Source organism: Lagenorhynchus albirostris, chromosome 13 (genome assembly GCF_949774975.1).
Source record: "Lagenorhynchus albirostris chromosome 13, mLagAlb1.1, whole genome shotgun sequence".
In the NCBI taxonomy this organism is placed as follows: Eukaryota; Metazoa; Chordata; class Mammalia; order Artiodactyla; family Delphinidae; genus Lagenorhynchus; species Lagenorhynchus albirostris.
The window spans coordinates 36,296,943-36,314,824 of record NC_083107.1 but is presented as its reverse complement, the minus strand read 5'-3'; the positions used below and the strand labels follow the sequence as shown (position 1 = coordinate 36,314,824).

General features: G+C 34.5%; 1 protein-coding gene across 4 annotated transcripts in view; it reads left to right on the top strand.

Moving 5' to 3' along the window:
* The window catches only part of EHBP1 (EH domain binding protein 1), a 348,334-nt gene that overhangs the window by 254,676 nt on the left and 75,776 nt on the right, over positions 1-17,882 (top strand). For all 4 annotated transcript variants that reach the window (XM_060169057.1, XM_060169058.1, XM_060169056.1 and 1 more), the window contains one exon: positions 5,192-5,335. In XM_060169057.1, the coding sequence (XP_060025040.1) occupies positions 5,192-5,335 (144 nt within the window). The remainder of the gene's footprint in view (positions 1-5,191; positions 5,336-17,882) is intronic.

Below are 17,882 nucleotides of genomic sequence, written 5' to 3'. Positions count from 1 at the left end.
ACATCTAATGGGTTTATTATAGCTATTTTAAAGGAATGAATAAGTAAATATTTAAAAAAATTTTCCATTTAATTTCCAAAATGACAAATATCTATAGATGTAGCCCACATAAGCTAAAGCTTTTGGGGATCCTCAATTTTTAAGCATATAAAGGGATTCTGAGACCAGAAAGGTTGAGAACCTCTGAATTACAGCATTTCTTCACAGTTGTCTCCCAGATTTTCTTCTCAGTAATACTCACTGATAATGGTACTTTCTTTTAATTTTTTTTAAAATTATTTTTGGCTGTGTTGGGTTTTTGTTGCTGCATGCAGGCTTTCTCTAGTTGCGGCGAGTGGGGGCTACTCTTCATTGTGATGCATGGGCTTCTCATTGCAGTGGCTTCTCGTTGCAGAGCATGGGTAGGCACGTGGGCTTCAGTAGTTGTGGCATGTGGGCTCAGTAGTTGTGGCTCGCAGGCTCAGTAGTTGTGGTGCATGGCTTAGTTGCCCCGCGGCATGTGGGATCTTTCTGGACCAGGGCTTGAACCCGTGTCCCCGGCATTGACAGGCGGATTCTTAACCATTGTGCCACCAGGGAAGTCCCAGTAGCACTTTCTTAACCTTTCTGGTAGGTCCTAAGAAAAGATTTTCAGACAATAACCTGGAGTTCTGTTGCATTTCAAATAGTACTCAAGGGGTTGTTAAATGAAACATCAAGGAATTATAGTCTTGCCACCAGAATTATCAAGCACATGCATATGTAGGTACTGATGACTATGTCTTAACTACCACCTATATGACAGAGATATAAAATGTCATCAATTTTGTTTTCAGAGGTATTAAAATGTGCATCTTAGAATCAAAGAAATATAATAGCTAACAAAGCAAGCCCCTGTTCTCCTAATCAGAAATCTCAAATCTAATGTTCTAAGTACCTAAACTTTCAGAGTATCATAGTGTCCCTACAGAGTAGATAATCATTAAACATATAGTGACTGACATTTGCAGAATTTGGTGAGCCTAAATTTGAATATCAATACAGATTTTTCTCGTAAACCAGATTTTTAAGGTAAAAATGTTCAGTTAAATCTGGAAATTGATTAGTGTTTAAAAATTAAAAATGCTCTGAACTAGGACTCAGTAAACCTGGATTCTCATCTTGGCTCTCATCTTGGCTCCAGTAATTACCAGTGTAACATGTTAATTAGCCATTTAAATTCTTTAAATCTTATTTTCTAAGTATGTTAAATGAAATAATCTCTGAGAGCCCTTTAAACTCTAAAACTGTGTCGTGCTGTGATTCTGTTCAGGTGATTTAAGTGATGTACAGTAAATCCACAGGATGATAGAAGCAGCATCTATTTACAACTCCATATGTGTTTGTTTGTTGGCAATTGGTTTACTGGTTAGAATTTTGCTTAGGGTAAATTTTAAAAAATTTTTGGCAAAAGTGTTCATTGCCTGGTACCGAAAATTGTAGTATAGGTGTTAATACTTGATAAGTTTTTTATTGTAGCTAAATTTTATTTTTCTTTTGTATACTGTATTTTATTGATTCTAAGACATACATTTTTTACATTTTAACTTCTCTGAAATCAAGATGTTACTTATAATAATATGTTAGAGTTTAACTGACAGTGTTCTTTCTTAGAAACTCATAAAATAATAGAGTCTAATAATTAATAGCCTCTGATTAGAGGAAATTTGATAATTTAATGTGACTGTATAGACTTAACAAGTCAGAATGTTGCCCATTTGAGTGGCTGATACATGTGATGACCATTATATATCTTACACATATCTCAGACTTTACAACCCATGAGGTGAGTGGTTGGTGCCTATTATATATATATGGGAGAACCAAGATCTACAGAGTTGCCTTAAGGTCATATAATAAATGTTAAAAGTTTGAATTCAAAACCAGCCTTGTCTGACTTCAAAGTCTGTGCCCCTGAACTTTATGCTCACAATATCTCTTTGGTTTTGGCCATAACAGCACTAAAAATAATTATAGCCCAGATGTAAAATAATCAACAATTACATTAAGTCCCTTAACAGTGTTTACCCCATTAGATTCTCCAGGAATTTTTCCTAAGGAGATAATAAGAACTGTATACAAGAATTTACATATAAAGATGTTCACAAAAGCATTGTTTATGATAGTAAAAAATTATAAACAGCCTAAATATCCAATAATGTAAGACAAATTAAAGTATGATATGTTCATATTAATAGAATGCTAGGTAGACAGTTTAAAATCATGTTTTCAAAGAAATATTTAAGGATATGAGAAAATACTCATAATATTTAGACTATTAAGTGGGAAAAAGCATGATTCTATAATGATTATCCCTGGGTGCTGGGATTGCTAATTTTTAAAAAATATTTCTTTTTTTAAAATTGAGTTGTAATTCATGTATTGTATTATTTTCAGGTGTACAACATAATGATTCAATATTTGTATCTATTGCAAAATGTTCAGCACAATAAGCCAAGTTAATATCAGTTACCATACATAGTTGCAAAAGTTTTTATTTTCCTTGTGATTAGAACTTTGGAGATCTACTCTCTTAGCAACCTTCAAATATGCAATACAGTGTTATTAACTATATTTACCATGTTGTATGTTATATTCCCATGACATACTCATTTTGACGCCTTTACCCATTTAGCCCACCCCCAGCCTCCAGCAAACACCAGTCTGTTCTCTGTATCTGTGAGCTTGGTTTCAGGGATTTTTTTTGGGGGGGGGGCAGGGCGGGTTGTTTTTTAGATTCCACGTATAAGTGAGATCATAGGGTATTTATCTTTCTCTGACTCATTTCTTTTAGCATAATGCCCTCAGGATCCATCTATGTTGTCACAAGTGGCAAGATTTAATCCTTTTTTGTAGGTAGATAATATTACAATGCATGTGGCTATACAGTTTGCCCAACACCATTTCCCCATTGTATATTTTTTTACTCCTTTGTTGTAAATTAATTGACCATATATGTATGGGTTTGTTTCTGGGCTCTCTGTTCTGTTCCACTGATCTATGTGTCTGTTTTTATGCCAGTATCATACCGGCATATATATTATAGCTTTGTAATAGTGATATAGTTTGAAATCAAGGAGGGTCATGCTTTTATTTTTCCTCTTTTTACTTTTATATATTTTCTAAAATTTCTATGATGAATATGAATTGCATTTTAATCAGAAAAAAATTTTGTGTTTATGTACTCTTAAGACCAGAGCAGTTTTTCACTGTCTGTGTAGCTGATTGGAATCCCTAAAGGACTGTATAATCACAGAATTTAGAGCTAGTGGGAACTTTAAGATGATCTACTCTAAGTATTTGAAAAGTTTACAGTGAGTGGGATTTTTTTAACATCTTTATTGGAGTATAATTGCTTTACAATGGTGTGTTAGTTTCTGCTTTATAACAAAGTGAATCAGCTATACATATACATATATCCCCATATCTCCTCCCTCTTGCGTCTCCCTCCCACCCTCCCTACCCCACCCCTCTAGGTGGTCACAAAGCACCGAGCTGATCTCCCTGTGCTATGCGGCTGCGTCCCAGTGAGTGGGATTTTAAAGATGATCTCCCTTCATTTAAAAAATGAGGAAATTGAGAGATTTTTAAAAATATATTAATAGTTAACATTTATCTGGTGCTCACTACATTACTCTCTTTCACTTAATCTTTACAATATCTTTATGAGAGTTGATCTATTTTTATCCCCATATTATAAATAAGGAAACTGAGGCTTAAAGAGATTGAGTAGCTTGCTCACAAGTTACTCAAGTAATGGAACTAGGTCTGTCTGACTTCAGAGTTCTTAAATATCATGTAATGGTTTTAAGTGACCTGTTCAGTGTTGCATTGCTTATTATTAGTGGAAGAAGGATTAACAGTCTTGACTGCCAATTCAGCGTTCATTTAATTAATTTTGTCTGTTTTTTGAGAATACGTTGATTTGTAACCAGTTCAAATGCAGTTATGAACTCTGTTCTATTATGTCCTATCAGTATGAGGTAAAAATCTTTCATTATCGCTTATACATTTCAATTGTATCTATTAAGTTAAGAATTTTTGTTTAATCCTCTTAAAACCTTGGGTGATGAAAATGTTCTGGAATTAGCTAGTGTTGATGGTTCACAAACTTGTGAATATACTAAAAAAAAATCACTGAATTGTAGACTTCAAGAAAAATCTTTGCCTAAAATTACAGAAAAAAGTTTAAAATTTGCTGTATCAAAATATAAAGGTCACAAAGAGACCCAAAAATGATGTACTAAATTTTTTTTTGATGTACTAAATTTTTTAAGTTTCACATTATTCCAAATAAAGTAATAGGTTGCTGTTTGTTACCTCTTCCTTGACCATGAATGATAATTATGACTGAACCAAAACTATGCAAAGAAAAGGAATTAAAAGAAATTAAGTATTAAAGTCATAGTCATAGCCATCTAAAGTCAGAAGTTGGCTACTTTAGTAGAGAAAAGGAATTTGAACTATACACATTATGAATATTTGTGCTTTGGATTAATGCCCCCATTTAAGAGCTGATTTCCATTGAGGTTCTACCTGTTTTTCTCCAAAAATATATTGTAAGATTACAAATTAATCCAAGAAAATACTGTTCTAATTCTGATGTTTAATTGTTGTAAGGAGAGTGAGCCATAGAGAAAAACAGTATTATTTTTCTTTAAGTAAAATACTATAGCTTTGAATTTTCTATAAACGTTAAATTGTCAAGAATTTAAAGAGTTGTTGCCACAGATAATTAAAATCTTTCAAAATGCAAATTTGGAGGACACCTTGTTATCAATTCTATACAACTATAAAAATAAAACTACGAACTTGAAAAAATGTCTTTGCCAGATTATACTGTGATTAGCAAATTTGAAGAATGTATATAATATGTGTATGGACTTTATACCTTATGAGACTATGTTCTAATGAAAATGTAATTAAATTTAACCCAGTTTTAGCCAGTAAAGGTATAGTTCCTTTTAGTCAAGATATATGTATTCATTCCACAGTTTCTAGTCAACATTAATATTTTCTATGGGTAATCTCATAAAACTACAATCTTATTCCTGACCACTATTATTTTGACGAATTGTATAACTATTGATTAGTTTACAAAAATGGATTACATGGGTTTTTGGGAGTTTTGTTTGTTTGTTTTGGCTTCTAATTCTGTATCTTTGTTTTTAAGCATCGAATGTTATCCAGACAAGAAGAACTCAAAGAAAGAGCAAGAGTTCTGCTTGAGCAAGCAAGAAGAGATGCAGCTCTAAAGGCAGGGAATAAGCAGAATACCAACGCAGCCACACCGCTCTGCAACAGACAGCTAAGTGATGTGAGGAACATTGGTTAAAAAAAAACATACATTGTTCATTGTAATCCTGGGGGTGTAAATAAGAGTAACTTATTTATATTTTTGATAAATTATTTTTCCACAGACTGTGTATACTGTGGGTACTTGGTACTTTCTTTGAACTGATAAATCCATACTTGGAGGAGCAGGTTGTAATTATTCCTGCACAGCAGTATTAGCTGTTAGAAAAAGTAAGATCCTGGAATATAATTTCCACATATACATGAATAATCTGTTTTTTTGTTAATTTACCCTTTGTAATTTAGTTGTACTTTGCTTAGGATTGTATTTTGTCAATGGAAGTTAATTTTGTTGGAAACATTAGAATATAACAATGATGCCTACAATTTATTGAAATATTGGGTTGGCCAGAAAGTTCTTTCAGGTTTTTCCATAAGACCCAAATGAACTTTTTGGCCAGCACAATACTTAGCATATATTCCAGGCACTATAATGGATGTTTTACATAATTTTTATTTTACCTAACCTCATGAAGTAGATATAAAAACTCCTTTTTAGATAAGAAAACTGAGGCTGATAGGTAAGATAATATGTACAAGGTTGTAGTCGATAAATGATGAATTTAGGATTTGAACCCAAGACTTACCAGACTCCAGAGTCCATCCTCTTTCCTATCATATACTGCCATCCCTATGTTAAGCCATATTTTTATATATATTTTTGTGTAGTGCCTCACAGATAATAACGAACATATAGTAATAGATTTAGATTTAGGGGGACATGAACCTCTTCATGAATCTGAAAATTATGACAACCCTGCCCTACCCCCAATTTTACATATACATAAAACTGCATGTTCTTTTTTTTTTAATTAAGATTTTATTTTTTTAGAGCAGTTTTAAGTTAACAGGAGAATTGAGGGGAAGGTACAGAGATTTCTCATATACCCTCTCAACCCACACATGCATAGCCTCCCTCCTTAATAACATGCCCTGCCAGGGTGGTACATTTGTTAAAACTGTGAACCTACATTGACACATCATTATTACCCAAAGTCTGTAGTTTACATTATGGTTCACTCTTGCTGTACATTCTGTGAGTTTAGACAAATGTATAATGACACGTATCCATCTTTATAATATCATACAGAGTATTTTCACTGCCCTAGGAATTCTTTGTGTTTCACCCATTTATCTCTCCCTTCATCCCCAACCTCTGGGAACCTGATAATTTTATTGTCTTCATAATTTTACCTTTTCCAGAATGTCATATATTTGGAACCGTAGTATGTTGCCTTTTCTGATATGGCTTCTTTTCACTTAGTAATATGCATTTAAGGTTCCTCCATGTCTTTTCATGATTTGATAGCTCATTTCTTTTTAATGCTGAATAATATTCCATTGTCTGGAGGTACCACAGTTTATCCATTCACCTACGGAAATGCATCTTGGTTGCTTCCAAGTTTTGGCAATCATGAATAAAGCTGCTATAGTCATCTACATGAAGGTTTTTTTTTTTTTTTTTTTTTTACATGAAGGTTTTTATGTGGACTTAAGTTTTCAGCTCCTTTGGGTAAATACAAGGACGTTTGCTGGACCTTATGGTAAGAGTATGTTTACTTTTGTAAGAAATCACCAAACTGTCTTCCAAAGTAGGTGTACCAGTTTTCATTCCCACCAGCAATGAATGAGAATTCTTGTGTTTTACATTCTCGCCAGCATTGGATGTTGTCAGTGTTCTGGATTTTAGCCATTCTAATAGGTGTGTAGTGGTGTCTCATTGTTTTAATTTGCATTTTGCTGATAATATATGATGTGGAACATCTTTATATATACTTATATGCCATCTGTATATCTTCTTTGGAGAGGTGTCTCTTAAGATCATTGGCCCATTTTTTAATCCGGTTGTTTTCTTACTGCTGAGTTTAAAGAGTTCTTTGTTTCTTTTGGATACCAGTCTTTTATCAGTTGTATCTTTGCAAATATTTTCTCCCTGACTGTGGCTTGTCTTCTTATTCTCTCTACATTGTGTTTCACAGAGCAGAAGGGGTTTTTTTTTGCAGTTTTTTTTAAATTAATTAATTCATGTTTTAAAATTTTTGGCTGCATTGGGTCTTCATTGCCGTGCGCAGGCTTTCTCTAGTTGCGGCGAGCAGAGGCTACTCTTTGTTGCAGTGCATGGGCTTCTCATAGCGGTGGCTTCTCTTGTTGTGGAGCATGGGCTCTAGGTGCGTGGGCTCAGTAGTCGTGACTCGTGGGCTCTAGAGCGCAAGCTCAGTAGTTGTGGCGCACGGGCTTAGCTGCTCCGCGGCATGTGGGATCTTCCCCGACCAGGGCTCGAACCCCTGTCCCCTGCATTGGCAGGCGGATTCTTAACCATTATGCCACCAGGGAAGCACAGAGCAGAAGTTTTAAATTTTAATGAAACCCAGTTTAACCATTAGTTCTTTCATGGGTCATGCCTTTGGCGTTATATCAAAAAGGAATCACCATACTCAAGGTCATTTAGGTTTTCTCCTGTGTTATCTTCTAGGAGTTTTACAGTATTGTGTTTTACATTTAGGTCTGTGATCCATTTTGAGTTAAATTTTGTGAAAGGTGTAAGGTCTGTGTCTAGATTTATTTTTTTGCATGTGCATGTCTGGTTGTTCCAGCACCATTTGTTGAAAAGATGATCTTCGCTCCATTGTGTTGCTTTTGTCCTATGTCACAGACATTCATTTTGGGGGTGCAAATGTAAGTAGGATTATGTTTTTAATTTCAAATTCTACTTGTTCATTTCTGGTATATAGGAAAGCAATTGACTTTTGCATATTAACCTTGTATCTTACAACCTTGCTATAATTGCTTATTAGTTCCAGGAGAGGTTTGGCTTCTTCTTTTTTTTTTCCTTCAATTCTTTCAGATTTCCTACATAAGATAATCATGACATCTATGAACAAAGGCAGTTTTATTTCTTCCTTCCCATGCATACTTTTTTTAATGCCTTTCAGAGAATAACCTCTGAACTTGACCACTGTTTTTCAGACTTTGTCTTTTTTTTTCTTTATTTATTATTATTTTGTTTTTCTTTAAGTGACGTATAGTTGATTTACAATATTATATTAATTTCAGGTGTACAACGTAGTAATTCAATATTTTATAGACTGTACTCCATTTAAAATTATTGTGAAATATTGGCTATATTTCCTGTGCTGTACAATATACAGACTTCAAGTCTTTACACAGTAATGTGATATAAAATCAGTGTAGTGGGCCACAGTAATTTTATTTTCAATGAAAAGGAATAGAATATCTAAATGAAATCGAAAATATCAGAATTTATCACACATCATAGTACTTTTGTGTGAGACTTGTTTTAGTTACGTGGGTATGTGTGCTTACTGGATCTTGATATAAAATGTATTTTTAATTGTGGGTCATGATAAAAATCCTTGAGAAATGCTAATCTAGATGGCCATTTTTTTGAGGAAGAAATTTTGTAGTCTTTATACCAGCTCTTTCAGTGCCTAGCCATCTATTATATCATCAATTTGTTGGTTCAGTCAGATATTTATTGAGTGTCAGAAATTAGTATTTTTGTAGAGATAGAAAAGACTAAGTTTCGGGGACTTCCCTAGTGATCCAGTGGTTAAGACTCCACACTTCCACTGCAGGGGGTGCAGGTTCGAACGCAGATGAGGGAAATAAGATCCCGCCCCCCGCAAAAAAAAGAAAAGACAAGACAAAGCCTCTTCTCTCATGGAATTTACATTTTGGTGGGAAGAGACTGGTAATAATGAATAAATAAGTTAACTACAGACTGTGAAAACTACATGATATAGTAGAGGATAATTTGAGTAGGTACGAGTGACTTGAGGAGGGGACATTTGAACTAAGACTTGATGGGAGAGAAGGATCCAGTTAAGTAAATAGCCACAGAGAGAATATTCTCTTTAAAAAGAGAGTTATTTTGTTGATATTATATTTTATTTGTGATAAATTTTGTTTCATAGTTCTTTCAGGCTCTAAAAATTATGGAAAATTTATAGCTCTATATTTTTCAAGTGTGTTGATTTTAAATTTAGAACACCTGAGATTTAAATGATCTGCCAAGTAGATCTTAAAAAACCATTATTTTACCTATGTGTAAATTTTACATATATTAATAATTGTCATCTAATGTTTATGAGCACTTACCATGTATCAAGCAGGATTCAAAGTGCTTTCTTGTGGATTTTCTTGTTTAATCTTCACAACAATTATATGAGTTAAGTATAATCTCTGTTTTATAGTTGAGAAAACTGACATACAAATTAATGAGTTGCCCATGGTCACACAGCCTATAAGTAACAGAGCCAAGAATTGAACCTAGACAATTTGACTTCAGAGAGTATGTTTTTAAAGCATTATGTTTTATTTCCTTCTTGTTTATTTTTCTGAAATCCTTGTGAAGTAGGAATAGATATTACTGTTGTATCCATTGTAGAGGTTAAGAAAACGAGTTAGGAAAGGGTGTTTAAATTTACCTAGGGTTGCAAACAGTGGCAAACTAGGCTTAGAATTCAAGTATCCTGATTTTTAAGGCTGTTTGTTTTTTCATTCAATTTATTCATTTATTACTTTAAACTGTCAACACATATTTTATTGGTCATCTCTTCTTTTTAAGGCACCAGTAATTTTGCTTGCACTTCTAATTTCCCAAATAAAACTTAAACTTTTAGCTAAATTACATTAGTGTGAATTCAGTATCATAAGTTAACTACTAAAACATCGCATATTCTATGTCTGTGACATCTTACTGTATCTGTAAAATATATAACTTGGATTTTAAGAAACATGATGTTAGTGATGTTTCATCGAGTTGGATAATACTGCTGGTGGCATGTTACTTGCCACATCTTTCTGGAAAGCAAGTAAACTTCATTAAGAAATGCTCATTCCATTTTATCCAATAATTCCACTAACAAAGATCAATATGCAGGTTTTCATCACATAGTTATTTATAATAGCAAAAGTTATGGAATGGCAGTCACTCAGACTAGGGGAATGATCAAATGAATTACAACAAATATATATACTTGTTATGTAGCTATTGAAAATTATTCAATAATGTTTTGAAAGAATATTGAAAGGACATAGGGAAATGTGCACAGTGTCATTTTGTACAAAAAGAAAGATATAAAATAGCATATGGCATACGAACTCCATTTTGAAAGACTGTGTTTTTATATATGCATTGAAAAGTTCAGGAAGGAAAATAATCAAAATATTAATATTTATCTCGGGCTTCCCTGGTGGCGCAGTGGTTGAGAGTCCACCTGCCAATGCAGGGGACATGGGTTTGTGCCCAGGTCCGGGAAGATCCCACATGCCGCGGAGCAGCTGGGCCCGTGAGCCATGGCCACTGAGCCTGCGCATCCAGAGCCTGTGCTCCGCAACGGGAGAGGCCACAACAGTGAGAGGCACGCATACCGCAAAAAAAAAAAATTTATCCTTAAGGGTAATATAACAAATGGCTTACAGAGTTTTTTCCCTTTATTCTCTCTTTTAAAAATATGTCGTGTTTAGATAAATATTTTAAACTAGGGAAATTTTTGGTATCCAAAAAGGATGTTTTTAATAGATTGTTTTCTTAGCATACCCAAATGTACTTGACCATAAAGCTGTTTCATTTAAACTAATGTTGTGTTTCAGTATCTCTAAGGGTGTGTGTGTGTGTGTGTGTGTGTGTGTGTGTGTGTGTGTGTGTGTGTGTGTGTGTGTGTTTTTTAAGAAGAGATGTAGAAAGAACTATTCACTTTTACAGTTGATGATATTTGTTTGTGCTTAGGTGTGGAATAAATGGCGAATTCAGTACTATCAATTCTGTTCACATTGAGAAGACATTTGCTTACTTTATTGCATTTGTTTCCCACTTACGCAAAGTTGTACCCTACTGCTTATGAAACTATGCTTCAAACAGTCCCAAAGATATTTTCCCTACCCTTCCTCTTTCAGGTTATCTTTTGCTACATTATAAAACACTGAAAACCTATTGGCATAAAATAACCATTTTATTTTGCTTACAGATTCTATAAATTAGGCCTTAGGATAGGACACTGGGGGAATGTTTTATTTCTGTTGCATGTTGTCAGGGGCTGGTTTTCTTCTAGGAACTATGCTGTCAGTTGGAACACCTACATGTGGCCTCTCCATATGGTTTCTCTACTTGGGCTAGTTTGGGCTTCCTCACAGCATGGTGGCTGGGTCTAACAGCGAGTGTCCCAAGAGAGTAAAGTGAACTCTCTTATGCATTCTTATGATCTAGCTTTAAAAGTCACCTTTGCCATACTGTTGACCTGAGGAGACACAAAGCCACACCCAGGTTTAAGTAGCAGAGACATAGACCCCACCACATTGTAAGAAGAATGTGTGGCATGGAAGATATTGTTGTAGCCTCTTCTCAGTTATAGTTTAAGCTCACTTTAAAAACTCTCTTGCGCATTCTACTGTTGCTCATTTTTCAGATAAGTCAAGCCGTATATAGATGTGTTGGGAAGAACATCAGTTCCATGACCTAAATAGTACATTCTGGGACTGTTGCTCTAGTTTTGACATTTGTTACTCTGTGGGCCTTATAGCTAATATTGAAATGATTTAAGAAAGAAAATGTAAAATATCAGGTAACTCCCGTTTCACAAAAGAAGTTAGACCTTGCCATTGCTTTTCAGATTTTCAGTTTAGTATGCAACTTTATAATCAGGTTGATAGCTTTTCCAATGATATGGTAGTTTTCTTAATTTGATCATTTTCTTTATCATTTCTGGTAGCTCTTGTACATACAGGTTTGAGTTATTTCGTAGTACTGTCCATATTTTGGAAAAGTAGTATGGCCAACTTGGCTGACAAAATTAAAAGGGAAAATACCAAATTTCATCTCTGGAGCAACTGAATATGAGTTAAGTGATACTAAAAGTAGAAATTATTTAATCTCTCTAAATCTGTTTTTCCATTTGTGATATGGAGGCAAAGAGAATTTTTTTCTCCTGTGTGACATTCAAATTAATTGGTGTCCACGGTGGAGTGGGTAAGGGAACCATGACTAATGCCATCCCCACTTCAGTGTCAGCATCCCTTTCACTCTGGAGAGATCAAAAGACTTCTGGTAAATAAAAAGCAGGTTTAACTAAGAAAAAAAAAAATCTGGCATCTAATTTAGTGAACTGCTGCTACTATTTTCACTTCCTTATGCTCTTTAATTTGAGCCTTAATTTACCATGCCCTTATTTTTAAATTCATTATAAATTATCTTGCGTTTATAATGTATCCTTTGGTACTAAGAGTCTAGTTGCTGGCAGGGAGAGATATATATATACCCGCAGGTACCCACGGCTTTTTGTGTTCTTAGTTTAACTGAGAGTTCCCAAGAGTGAGGGAAAAAAAAAAAAGTTGGTACCCAGGAGTGACCCCAAGTCTTGAATAAATGAGTCACTGACCTTAAATCTTCAAGAGTTTACCGAAGAGCTTAGTTACTCTTAGGAGACTGCTGATATAGGACTTCTTCAGCAATTTCTATCTCTTATCCTTCTAAACTTCGTTTCTATACAGCTAATCTAGGACCTTCTGATGAATACCAGGAAGAATGAGTAGAGCTATTTTAATAATTGATGTTAGAGTTCTTAAATAGAAGTATAATTGCATGGGACAATGTCCATCTACTCTGTACATGTTAACCGCTTTTGAGGTATCTAGTTTGTATCTAGTTCTGGGCTGAGAGAGAGAACTTACAGAGGATTCAGAGAAGTGTTAAAGGATTGAAAGCAAAGGTCTACTTTTAAGGAAAGACAGGCTTATGAAATATAAAGAGAGGACTGTGAAATAGTTTAAGTAGTAATTTGAGTATATGAAGGCTCAGATTCTTTCTCCCGCTTACCCAAGAGAATAAGTTCCAAACTACTCAAAATGGCCTCATATAAAAAGTTCTTGCAAATCCTGCCCCTTCCCTTTCTAGCCTCATTTCTCACCTCTCTCCCATTATTCACTCTACAGTCTAACTCAACTAAGTTGCTTAGAATGTGGCATACTCTTTCGTTCCTGTATCAAGCATTTGCTGTTCTCCCTGAAATGCCTGTCTTCCCTTGTTAGGAAAATAACTTCTTCTGTGAGTACCTCTGTCATGGCTCCTAGCAGCAAAGTTAATTCTCCTTCCTGTATCTTTTTCTAATATATTGTACATATTACTACTGCCACATTTCCCATATAATTATCTAATTATACATCTCTCTCTCCCTCAACTGTGAGCTATTCAAAGTACAAGAACCTTGTATCCCCAGCACCAAGTATTAATATTAAGTAAATGTTTGTTCAATGAATAAGTTAAGGGAGGGAATAGTGACAGTCTATTTTTCATATCTTCTGAGTGTCAGCTAAGAAAAACATGAGCTTAAATATGAAAAATTGGGGTTGCTATAAGGAGTTTCTTGGTAAACAGGGAAAAAAACTGACTCTGAAGGTCTTTAGAGCAGAACTGATTATCATTGGTCAGAGAAAGTTAAAGGGTTCCCCTTTCTCAGATCAGTTACAGAGATGACATTTGCCACTTGGGGGCTCGAGGTTCCCTGTATCATCCTTTTCTTCCTATTCTTGTATCCTACATTTTGATACCTTGCTTTGTTATGGTGTGTACACACCAAATTCTTACACATACCTACTCTTCCCATACTCTGGGATCTCTCATTAGAGTTCAGCTCCCAGTTCTGCCTTGAATCACATCACTCTAAGCAAACATTCCCTCATATAAATTAGTATAGCTTTATGCTGGAAGGCTAGGAAACAATTTCTAAGACACTGAAGACAACTCTTGGTAATACTATCTTGTGGATCCTCATGTACAGACTCTACTTAAGTAATCTTCGGAAAATATTTGAGCTGTAATTTCTCTTAAAAGGGAACTAACAAACACAGATACTGTAAACCTTATAATTTTTCTTAATTTTTGTCAAGATTACCATTGCGTGTTTTAATGAGAACTTGCTGCAAGTACATGATGAATTTAGATCTTTTTTAGGGAAAGTAGTTTACATTATTCATTTGTATCTCTGTGCCTTTAAACATTTGTTTAACCTGTTTCAGGTGTTTTCTGAAATTAGTTTTCTATAGGAGACAGATTTCATTGCTCTGAGCTCTGTGATTTCTATTTCTTTGCTTCCTATTCCTTTTGAGATTTTCATTTTACATTTTACTAATATAAATTTTAGGTGTGATATTTGTTTTGTTCATTATTTTTCACGTATACTTAAAATAACTTTTTTCAAAGTACAACTGAAGGGTTTGACAGTTCAACAATCTAGCCATTATATAGCCAAAGGAGCTTCCTTGACTGTATAATATATTTAAACTTAAACTCTGAGAAAAATGTAATAACTTTTTTCAAGAAAATATTTCCTTTTTTTTTTAATATCTTTATTGGGGTATAATCTCTTTACAATGGTGTGCTAGTTTCTGCTTTATAACAAAGTGAATCAGTTATACATATATATATGTTCCCATATCTCTTCCCTCCCGCGTCTCCCTGCCTCCCACCCTCCCCATCCCACCCCTCCAGGCGGTCACAAAGCACCTAGTTGATATCCCTGTGCTATGCGGCTGCTTCCCACTAGCTATCTACCTTACGTTTGGTAGTGTATATATGTCCATGTCTCTCTCTCGCTTTCTTTATTACTCAATTCTCACACTTTTTCCCCAAGAAATGCATAAATAGAATTTAAGAAGCTAGTCTATTTCAGACTCTTTTGCTTATTACTTTACATTCGAATATAGTTGCTTTTTTAAAAAAATACATTTAATAAATCCACCATGACATTTAGTTATACTCATGTAATTATAATAAATAGCTGAAAGACATGTTTGCATTTGATATACTAAAGTTTAGGATCAGTACACTCTAAGAATAAGGAGTGACAATCCTGCTACCCACACTCCTTGGAATTGCTATTAGGATATGAAGCACTTTGAACCTATCAGAAGAAGGATGCTATATAGGTTTAATTATACCTTTTCGTTTTTAAGAAAGAATGAAATCTATTTTATAAATAGAAAGTCTAAAAAGAGAATTGGGAATGAGTCTTCAATCTAGTTTAATCACTTAACAGTGAATTTATAAATATGTTTTTCATTTTTTCAATCATAAATTATGTAACATAAGAATATGGTTTGCATATAGTTGTTAGATACCAGGAATTTTGTTTTGTTTTGTTTTGTTTTTGTTTTTTTTTGGCGGTACGCGGGCCTCTCACTGTTGTGGCCTCTCCCGTTGCGGAGCACAGGCTCCGGACGCTCACGGGCCCAGCCACTTGCGTCATGTGGGATCTTCCCGGACCGGGGCACGAACCCGTGTCCCCTGCATCGGCAGGCAGACTCTCAACCACTGCGCCACCAGGGAAGCCCTGGAATATTTTTTAAAAGAAAAATCAGCCAAAAAATCACAACATTATTATAATCCAGACTTGAAGTTTTTTGTCTGATATTTAATCTGCAAACATAGTGAGTGACCCATTACAATTAATTGGCATAGGAGTCCACCCTCACTTAGCAGGATCAAACTGCAAGTTAGCAGCAAGTCCTGAAAGGTTTGTAATATCTGTCTTTAAAGGTTTGCAGTAATATTTGAATCCTCTAAAGAAAACTGTGTATATGGGAAAGGAATTTCAGTTTGGTCAGTCCTTAGTTAACTACAAAGATCAGCAATCAAAGAAAGATACAGTGACTTTTTTTTTTTTACTGGTCATTAGCAGTGAATCCAAAGGGCTTATTTGGTAAGAATGCAAGCCGCTCTTTTGCGAATTAAACCTTTAACAGGTATTTTGTTGATACGAAGGGGTGGGACATCAACCTTGTACTTTTGATGTTAATTGGAAAATATTGATTTAAATGGGACTAGTCCGTTGTGCTGATAATTGTAGCAGATTTAGATAAGATCACTAGATCTTTTCCATATAATCAAAGAAGCAGTTACCATCCAACTGGTAAAAAACACTAAATATCATCATATCATCTATCTCTGAAAGAAACTTTTCCCGTAGTTTTCATATATATATATGTGTCCCAAGTATGTCTCATCATAAAAATGTATGTAAGATTATGCTTATATGTTTATGAAGATCGGCTGTGTTACATTTAAATGGCTAGCCTCTAGGAATCAAGCTTTAAAGTTAAGGTCAAGCTAAAATTTTTATTTTTCCTGATTACATATATTATTAGTTCTATTACTAGGAAGAAGTAGGTAACTTTGCACTTGTAATTTTAAAAGAACATCAGTTATTATAAAAAGAAATCTAAAACCTCTAATAACAGAGAGTAAGAATTTGTCTTATTTACAGATTTTTATTCTCTGTATGAACTGGAATGTCTACACCCAGGGCACAGAGATGAAAATATATTCCTTATTTCTTACACCAACACAATTGATAGAAGATTTAATGTACATAATCCGTTTCAGACCAGTAAGACACTTTAAATATATAGCTTAATCTTTTTTATAGTTGCATTTTATAGGAGAAGAATGCCAATGTACTTCTGTATTCGACATAAATGCCTCTGTACATAGCAGTGGTTTTTATTCATTATGATTTAAATAATAGTTTATCTATTATGTCTAAATTTAAGTTGATTTGAAGCCTACTATCCTAACAATGGCTACTAGACTTCTTAGAAAACATATTGTTAGCTTGCTCGCATATCTTCAAAGTCACACAAAACACTAGCATTGTTGGGGGAGAAAACTCAAGCATCTTTTCTATTATGTGGCCACAAACCCCTAGTCTCAAAAGTCTTATTTATTTGAGATTGCCATGAATACATGAATCTAGGGCTAGGTATTTTAGCATCAGGAACACTCCTTTTATGCGACTATTCATGGCCATAGACATTTTCCATATGGCTGTTCAGTGCAGTGTTGAACATCCCAGGATGATATCACCATTACTAAGAGCTGTATTTTGTATTGCCTATTCTGTTATTGCTCAGTATGCACAAGGGTAGAGTTTAAATCTTTATTCATTTCATTTTTTAATGTTTCTTTTGTTCTCCTTATCATGTTCTGGCTTTCCCAAGGATATATGCTTTGAACGAAAAGTCACATGTGCATTACTAATTGTGTGCTATTGTATTTAAGGTTCCTAGTGGTGGCACTGTGAAGCTCCTAATTCCTTTGCTTCACTTGATGTAAAATAATCTGAGTGTCTTTGATAGCAGTGAAACAGTATTAATTGTTTTGTACATTTCTTGGTCACTCTTCTTAGGTGGTCTTCATAATCTATTAGAACTTTCAGCCAGATTTTTGTAATGTCATGCCTCCAGCAGTGATTAAATTGGTAATTAATGAACAGTCTTTGGCAATGTAAACCACATCCCGTTAATTTTCCCTTTTGAGTTTTTAGAAGTTGTCTTCTGTGTCAGAAATCATTGCGCCACCTTGCTATGGCCCCTTGGCATGAAACCACAACGACTTGATTTTTGCAGCCATTAGTAGATCAGAGCAGTAATTTCACAGTATTTTGGTCAAGGTAATTATAATACCAAGAACTGAGTAGATTTGAAAATTCACGAAA